General features: G+C 40.3%; 1 protein-coding gene across 4 annotated transcripts; it reads left to right on the top strand.

Annotated features, from left to right (window-relative positions):
- The first annotated feature begins 352 nt into the window (after positions 1-352).
- ZNF501 (zinc finger protein 501) lies at positions 353-8,382 on the top strand. Of its 4 annotated transcripts, none has more exons than XM_030935903.1 (3): positions 353-433; positions 3,199-3,283; positions 5,905-8,382. In XM_030935903.1, the coding sequence occupies exon 3, from the start codon at positions 6,068-6,070 to the stop codon at positions 6,941-6,943; it is 876 nt and encodes a 291-aa protein (XP_030791763.1). In that variant the 5' UTR covers positions 353-433; positions 3,199-3,283; positions 5,905-6,067; the 3' UTR covers positions 6,944-8,382. The 4 variants fall into 4 exon arrangements, with proteins under 4 accessions (XP_030791763.1, XP_010372677.1, XP_030791772.1 ...); XM_010374375.2 differs by having other exon boundaries at positions 355-467; XM_030935912.1 differs by lacking the exon at positions 3,199-3,283 and having other exon boundaries at positions 377-433.
- Positions 8,383-9,062: the final 680 nt, after the last annotated feature.

Genomic DNA, 9,062 nt, shown 5'->3' on the forward strand with positions numbered 1-9,062 from the left:
GGAGGTCAATTTTCTTCCAGGTGAGGATGTGTGTGAGTAAGGTGGAAGCCAGTTTTGTGAAAAGCCTTGAGAATCCCCAAAGGACAGTAACATAGGAAGTTAAATGCGGCGGACTTGCAGGATGAACTGATGCACAGTAAGAGCTCCTTGTGGTCGACCCTTCTGACTTCCATTCCGTTTCCCTGTACTGGAAGACGCAAGTCAGGTGGGCTCGCAGGTTGTTTCTGCAAGCGCCTTATCCCGCACAGCACCGAAACCCGAAACCCGTAGCTGCGTCGGGGGGAGGAACCACAGAGAGGAAGCCGCTCCCGCCTTCCTAGAGCGGAGACTGCGGTGGTTATTGGCCGAGGCGCGGACTGCTGACGTCACGCCGGCGGGACGCCTCCGGAAATTACTCCCTTCCACAGGGCAGCACCCAGGCACCTGTTGCAAGGTTCGTGAGGGGAGCGCCGTGGGAAGTGTGCATGGTGAGCGGTTTCCGCTGTGCCGGGCTGCTGCGGGTCGGTTCCAGCGCCTCCCTCGGGAGGCAGGGCGTCTTCCTTCCTGGAGGGCCTTTGGAGCGGAGGCCCGAGGCCTAGGGCAAACTTGCCATGAAGGGAGGAGAGGCTGTTCGAGAGCCCTGGGCTGGGAGTCGGGGGACATGGGTTCGATTTGTACATACTTGAGCAAGTTAGTGAACTTCTGGGCACTTCAGTTTTCTGATTTCCAGAAGTAAATACTGTTTCTTGCCTTGCCGTTTTCCAAAGTTGTGCGGGTTGAAATAAGTATATGCAATAATTATCCACTTCCCTTCATTATTTATTCTTCTCTAACAGCAACAAAATAGGTACTGTATGAAGACATACAGACTCAATACTTTAACAGCAGGCACTATTTATCGAATGCTTACCAGCTGGCATTCTTCTAAGTAGTTGCCATGTAGTAACCCACTTATTCATTACCACAACCCTATAGAGTGGTTATTTTTATCGTCTCCATTTAACAATTGAAAAAACTGGTGCAAAAAAAGGTTAAGTAACTTGTTCAAAAGTCCTAGCCCCAGAGCCCATGCCATACTTGTAGGTTTGGTGGAGGAAGACAGAGTGTAATCAGACTAGAAAGTCCTGCAGTGGAAACTTGTAAAATTCTTTGAGAATGTAGACGAGGAAGTGCCTTGGAAAAGTCAAGAAAAATTTCCCACATGGAAGAGGTGTGGAGGTTCACATTTGAGCTAAATATTAAAGGTTGACTGCAAGTTTGAAAATAATTGCTGGCTTATTTGACCAAATGGGGGAAAAAAAGAGAAGTTTGAAAATAATAATTAAACAGTTTGTTCAGTGTCAGTTAAGAGATGCTAGTAGATTGGGATATATTAGACAGGAAACCAGGTTCCTGCCTTTGAATACAGTGTTCTTTACATTAGGAGGGGTTCTTGAAACCTTTCCCTTATGAAGGGTCCTTAACATCTCACAGCAGATACTCCTCACAAAAAGGCAATCCTCTTGTTATTTTCGAGAAATTCCCCCAATTCTAATTGGAGGATAACTGACAGGAAGTTTCCCTGCTGTTGATTCAGTGTGGGGAAAAGAAAGAAAGATCAGACTGTTACTGTGTCTAAATAGAAAGAAGTAGACATAAGAGACTCCATTTTGTTCTGTATTTGAGATGCTGTTAATCTGTGACCCCACCTCCAACCTTGTCCTTGCAAGAGACATGTGCTATGGTGACTCAAGGTTTAAAGGATTTTGGGCTGTGCAGGGTGTACTTTGTTAAACAAGTGCCTGAAGGCAGCTTGCTAGTTAAAAGTCGTCACCATTCTCTTAATCTCAAGTACCCAGGGACACGCACACTGCCAAAGGTCGCAGGGACCTCTGCCTAGGAAAGCTAGGTATTGTCCAAGGTTTCTCCCCATGTGATAGTCTGAAATATGGCCTTGTGGGAAGGGAAAGACCTGATCATCCCCCAGCCTGGCACCCGTGAAGGGTCTGTGCTGAGGAGGACTAGTACAAGAGGAAAGAAGGCCTCTTGGCGGTTGTTGGCAGTTGAGATAGAGAAAAGCATCTGCCTCCTGCCCGTATCTGGGCAATGAATGGAACATCTCGGTATAAAACCCGATTGTATGTTCTGTTTACTGAGAAAGGAGAAAACCGCCTTAGGGCGAAAGGCGGGACTTGCTAGCGCAATGCTGCTCTTTATGCCCTAAAAAGGTTTATGGAGGTGTTTACATATGCATATCAAGGCACAGCACTTTTCCTTAAACTTATGTCACAGAGATCTTTATTCATATGTCTTACTGCTGACTTTCTCCTTACAATGATCCTATTATCCTGCCACTTCCTTTTCTTTAAGATGGTAAAGATAATTATCAATAAATACTAAGGGAACTCAGAGACTGGTGCTGGCGTGGGTCCTCTGTATGCTGAGCGCCGGTCCCCTGGGCCCACTTTTTCTTTGTCTATACTTTGTCTCTGTGTCTCATTTCTTTTCTCAAGTCTCTCGTTCCACCTAACGAGAAACGCCCACAGGTGTGGAGGGGTAGGCCACCCCTTCATTCAGCCTGTTCTTAACAAGACCCACTCACCTCACTGCTAGCTCCTTTAGTACTTTTCAAATAAATGAATAAACAGACTCAATCAAAGATGGACTGGAAGGGCTTGATTTTAGGTTTTTGCTCTTTTCCCATCTATATAGAATCAAAGCATCATAGAATGTTGATATTAGAAGAAGCTTTAAATATTATCTAGCTTTTCACTTTCATTTAACAAATAAGAAATGGATGAGACTGAGTGACCTGCGTTAGGTCACTGAAGAAATTGGTGGCAGAACTGAGACTAGGATCCACACCTCTTGACTGAGTCTATTACTGGTCCTGCCCTCTGTTGTAGCCCTGCAGCCTTTGACTTTTGGAATAAATGGCTTTTCCAGTAGGCTTAGGGGAGCCATTGGGCTCCAACCTTATCTCCTATAAAGAAATTTTTACCCCTAGATGCTTAGTCCTTAGAACGACCTGCCCTCTTTGTGCATTGCCACAGAGCTCTGAAGTGTACCCACTCACTAATTTTGTCATTGGAGATTCTCCTCTAGGATAATAACAACATTCTTTCATTTAAACTTAAAATGGTCGTTTGGTTAGAGATGGGATGTTCTTGAGTTACCCCGAATCCAGAATATGTAGAAAGTCGGCTGGTAATTTATGGGTGGCTCTTTTTCCTCCCTCAGCACCTCAAATTCCTACCTTTCCTCAAGAGAAGAGCCCCCAGGAGAAAAGCCAGTATTGCTTGTGTGCCTAACAACCTGTCTCTTGGTAAGTTAACTCTAACTAGAGAGTCCAGGATGGTGGTTGTTGTGAGACTGCCATCAGAAGTGATGGGACCCACCATTGTCCACTATATGTGGACCCAGGAGACTGAAAATGTAGAACCACGCAGAAATGGGTACCATTTTACTCAAATCAGTGAGAGTGGCCCACTGTGAAAAAGGCTATGGAATAATTGGTTAGAGTGCACTGAGTTCTTATCAAAGTACCTGAACTGAAGACTCTACAGTCATCTGGTAGCACATCTTTAAACCACTTACTGAACTGCTAAGTATGATGCCTTAATGATGTAGTGGTTGGATCTAGGAATATAGGTAGTAAATTATTGGAAGACCCATTGCAAATGTAATTAGGTATTTCCTCAGAGAATATGGAATGGGTTTCTGGCCGTGTTTAGAACAAGAGCTTAAGTTACTGCAACTGATACTGTCACTGGCTATCAAAAGGCAACATGGAGCCTGGGTGTCTGTCAAACTTAGTAAAATAATTCTGGGTAAATTGTATTCTTAGGTTATGGGAACTCTGTGAAGAGAATATGACTGTGTCCTGAAGAATTTGGTCTAGTTTAATATGTATGCATAATATATGAACACTTAATGTATGTATCTATGTTTATATGCATCAAGAGATACCTAGAAGAAAGTCCATCAACATACTAACTCTATTTTCTGTGACTGGGTTTCAAGTGATTTCCTCTTTGGAGTAGCTGACCATTTAATAGAATGAGCATGCATTCTTTGTATGATAAGATAAAAACCTTTTTATTTTGGAAAAATATGAGTAAAGGAATTAAAAATGTGCTTAGAGTTTTGGTTTTACATCTAGTTGCTTAAACCAACTGGAGTTTGTTTTTGTATATAGCATATCCATGCTGTAAGTTAATACATCAGATAAAGATAGGTTTAGGTAAGATAGTCAACATATTTAACAAACAGTATGGTACAGGCATTGCCCAAGCAGGTAGTTGTGAACAATTTGTACAGATATACCAGTATGTATCAGTTGACTCTCAGCCCCGATAGATCCATATGTACCAACATGAAGAGATCTCTAAGACACATTTTTTAGTGGGAAATAAAAGCAAATTGCAGGGCAGAACCTGTAGAACTATTTCATTTATGTAAAGAGAATTAAGTGCTATATATGTGTAGAAAAATATGAAGAAAAAAGGAATGAAAGAAGATACTCCAAACTTGATAATCAAGGAACAGGTTTATTTTGCTAACAAAAATTTTCTTTTAGGGACGAGGTCTTGCTCTGTCCTAGGCTGGAGTGCAGTGGTGTGATCATGGCATACTCCAGCCTCAACATCCTGGGCTCAAGTGATTTTCCCACCTCAGCCTGCTGAGTAGCTGGGACTACAGGTGCACATGACCACACCCAGCTAATTGTTTATTTTTTGTGGAGACAGTATCTCACTATGTTGCCTAAGTTGCTTTTAAACTCCTGGCGTCAAGTGATCCTCCTGCCTCAGCCTCTCAAAGTGTTGAGATGATAGGTGTGAGCCACCATGCCTGGCCTATCTTATATACTTCTATATTATCTAAATATTTTAAAGTGAGGATATATCGTTGTGTAATTTACATGATTAGAAAACTAAGACAAAAATGGGCCTCAGAGAAAAAGAATGTGTTAGTGTCTCCAGCACCTACTAGGGAAGAGGTTGCTCTGATGTGTAGCACCTGAATATTCATTCTTTAATTCCGTGTAGCTTATTTAGGGCACCAGGGTTTCAAAATTTGATGATCATTTAGTTATAATCAATTAAATATTTTGTTCTTTCTCCAGTTCTTTGTTTCCCAAAGAGTGCTCTAATGACAATGATTTGGTTCACATACTGTTTTTCTAAAGTCCAGAGAATGTGTTAACCAGCTCTATATTGAGCACAAACGTTTTTCATTGTAAATAAATAAAGTGACTTTATTTTCTCTCTCATTCCCCTTATAAATCTGATTAGTATACTTCAGATTCTGAAGTATTTCTTTTGCTACAAAGGTGAGGGCCAGCACCTGGACCATGATGCTGTTGTCAAGTTACTGTCCAATTAAACCTTCTACTTTAAGGACCACTTCTGTAATTTTCCTGAAACAAAAGAGTAATATCTTACTTTCTTCCAGTAAGCAGGACTCTAGTTTTCAAACCTGTAGGTTTCCAGTTAGACTTAAGGAGAGAACTATTGATGGTGAATGTTGTGGAGAGAAAGAGAGATCCAGTAAGACACCTGTAAAGGTGACTGAATAAGGAAGGACTGGTGAGATAGGCCTAGTGAAAGTTACAGCCTGAATCACATTTGAAGTTTTAGAAGGGAAACTCTTTGATTATCACTAGTCTGCCATGATTATAGGCAACCTAAGGAAATAGAATTATAATTCCTCTGTTTTTTGAGGAGTAGAGACTAAGTGGACAGTAAGTTTCCCTAACACTTATATGTCCAAGTCTAGTATACTTATTCCTTTCATATTTTCCAGTTATTTATCACTGTGGATGCAAATCTGAATGATCCCAAATTACCTGGGTTAGTTTTTAGTATTTGATTGTTTCAGAATCAATTGTGATATGGAATTTTATAGAATTCCTAATACCTGTCACAACTTAATCTCTCTCTTCAGAGAGGCTGATCATCAGGGGTTGACTTTTGGAGAAGTTGAGAATGCAGGCTGAACAAGGAAGAGGAAGGGGAATCCTGCAAGGATGAATGAGAGGACAGCAATGCATGTGTGACGTGTGTGAGTACACACACACAGTAACCTTTCCTAGAACAGTCTTACTCTAATGATAATCATCTGTGAGGAAAAAAAATTTTGTAAGTATGAATTTGGTGTTACAAGCAGCATGAATTCCAGCCAAATATCACTCAAAATGAAACATCGGAGAGTTAACATGCAGAAGAAACCTTCAAAGTGTAGTGAATGTGGAAAGTTCTTTACTCAGAGATCATCTCTTACCCAGCACCAGAGGATTCACAGAGGAGAGAAGCCCTATGTGTGCAGTGAATGTGGAAGTTGTTTCTGTAAACAGTCAAATCTTACTCAACATCTGAGAATCCATACGGGAGAGAAACCTTATAAATGTAATGAATGTGAGAAAGCCTTTCAAACAAAAGCAATTCTTGTTCAGCATCTGAGAATTCATACTGGAGAGAAACCCTATAAATGCAATGAATGTGGAAAAGCCTTTTGTCAGAGCCCATCCCTTATTAAACACCAGCGAATTCATACTGGAGAGAAACCGTATAAATGCACAGAATGTGGCAAAGCCTTCAGTCAGAGCGTATGCCTTACTCGTCATCAGAGAAGTCATTCTGGAGATAAACCTTTTAAGTGTAATGAATGTGGGAAAGCCTTTAATCAGAGTGCGTGTCTCATGCAGCATCAGAGAATTCATTCAGGAGAGAAACCCTACACATGCATTGAATGTGGTAAAGCCTTCACTCAGAACTCTTCCCTTGTTGAACATGAAAGGACTCACACCGGAGAGAAACTTTATAAGTGTAGTGAGTGTGAAAAAACTTTCCGCAAACAAGCACACCTTAGTGAGCATTACAGAATTCATACTGGAGAAAAACCTTATGAGTGTGTTGGATGTGGGAAATCCTTTAGGCACAGTTCAGCACTTCTTCGACATCAGAGGCTTCATGCTGGAGAGTAAAATTTGGAATGTAATGACTATGGAAAGATTTGTATGAAAGCACCTTTTTTTCTCCTAAATTCCTAGGAATGTAAGACTCAATCTGTAGCTAGTATGAATATTTTGTATTTTGAACAAAAAATGTTGTGTCCTAATGTGTCCTAGTCTGGAGTTTGATGCCTTATCTGCTGCTTAGTGGGTGTAACCTTATCCCTTCTGAGCCTCAGTTTACCCATCCCCCAATAGAAAAATGGGGATATTTCCTAGGGTTGTCCTGAGAATAAAATGAGTTCTGCATGACAGTTAACTGCCATTAATTAGCCATTCTAAAAGTTTATTTACAATATCAAAATCTGACAAGTAAATCAGCATTGTTGTTTGGTTCTCAATGTATTATTTCTTAAGAACATTTTGTAATTGGGCTATGATTTTGTGATTAATCTATAGATGTCTATTTAAACTCTAATGTCTAGGTTTAAATAGAATAATACAATCTAAGACTGGTTTGTCTTTGAGAAATTTCAGATTTAATCAGAGAAAAATGTAGTGATTGGAATTTGAGTGGACGTTGTGAGGTATATTTCTGGATACCCTCAAGATCTTCATTTACATTTTGATACTTTCTATTACTAGGTCTAATTTGACTTTAAGCTCTACGTTTCACTTTTCCATTAAACGGAAAGCCTCCCTAACATTAGAATAAAGCCTCATGTTGTGGGACTTCTGTGTGTGTTTAGGGTTGGCAGCAGATGATTAGGAGAAGGCATATGACAGTAGAGAGGACTGGAATATAGAGGAGAATATAAGCATGTAGATGAGGATGTGGCTGTATTTGTTTCCAGTTCTAGGAGCACAGCACCAAATGTGGTCTCTTAAGGGAAGATGAGGGTAGAAGATGTTAACATCTCAAGTTCCAGCAGGTGATGCCACTAACAATTAGCCACTTGTCAAAGGAAGGAGAGAAGAGTGTCTTGGGGATGCTGATGGGATGGAGTGCCTAATGGCTGTTAAAAGCTATAAAATAGCAAAGAAATCAAAGGATACTTTTGATGGAGCTTTAGGCTATGCTAAGCTCTTTAATGTAGACAAGCACCTCTAATACTAAAAGCACACTTGCAAGGAAGATAGGAGTTACTATTCACATCCTAGAATCAAGGAAAAAGAGAAGATGTTTGATTTGCTGAAAGTCAAACAGGTAATGTCAGAATTGAATCTCAAATCTATATCTTACCAAAAGTGTAGTTCTGGTTTATACAATGCCAAAGTCACATACAGGTAATTTCCCACCATTGAACCTTCCTGTTAGTGTGAGATGCCAAATCTGTGAAAACCATTGTTAAAAAGTAAAGACTTATTTTTTTCAGCTTAATGTGCGCTTATTGAAATACACTGATAAATTAGAGAAACAAAAAAATTAAAACCGCATGTTTTCAGCAAATAGTCACCTTAGTGTATTTATTCTAGCCTTTCTTTTCTGCATAGCTCTTTTTTCTTCCCTTTTAACAATAATTAGACTTGTACTATATAGAGTACTATAGCCTGCTTTTTTTTTTTTTTTTTTTTTTTTGAGACGAAGCCTCGCTCTGTTGCCCAGGCTAGAGTGCAATGGCAAATCTTAGCTCACTGAAAGCTCCACCTCCCAGGTTCACGCCATTTTCTGGCCTCAGCCTCCCGAGTAGCTGGGACTACAGGCGCCCGCCACCATGCCCAACTAATTTTTTGTATTTTTAGTAGAGACGGGGTTTCACCATGTTAGCCAGGATGATCTCGATCTCCTGACCTTGAGATCCACCCGCCTCAGCCTCTCAAAGTGCCGGGATTACAGGCGTGAACCACCGCGCCCGGCCGCCTGCTTTTTAACATAACAATTTAGCAATATGTTACAGACTTTCTATAAACTTTATTTTAATGGTTGCCAAACATTTCATTGGTCTGTTCATAATTTTTTGACCTGTTCCCTGTCTGTGTGATATTTATATTAATATTTTTTTCTTATAAATCAGAATCTAACAGTGCCTGTCATGGTATGAGCTCCTGTTAGTAATATTAATTTGGCAGTGAAATATCTTTGTATATAACATTTTTACCATCTTAAAATTACTTTCTGAGGATTTTCAGAGGGTATAATTTTATTTTTAAA

The sequence above is a fragment of the Rhinopithecus roxellana genome, chromosome 1 (genome assembly GCF_007565055.1).
Source record: "Rhinopithecus roxellana isolate Shanxi Qingling chromosome 1, ASM756505v1, whole genome shotgun sequence".
Classification (NCBI taxonomy): Eukaryota; Metazoa; Chordata; class Mammalia; order Primates; family Cercopithecidae; genus Rhinopithecus; species Rhinopithecus roxellana.

Bases quoted from the DNA above. Each gene is read 5' to 3' on its own strand.
- ZNF501 (XM_030935903.1), top strand. From the start codon at position 6,068: ATGATAATCATCTGTGAGGAAAAAAAATTTTGTAAGTATGAATTTGGT.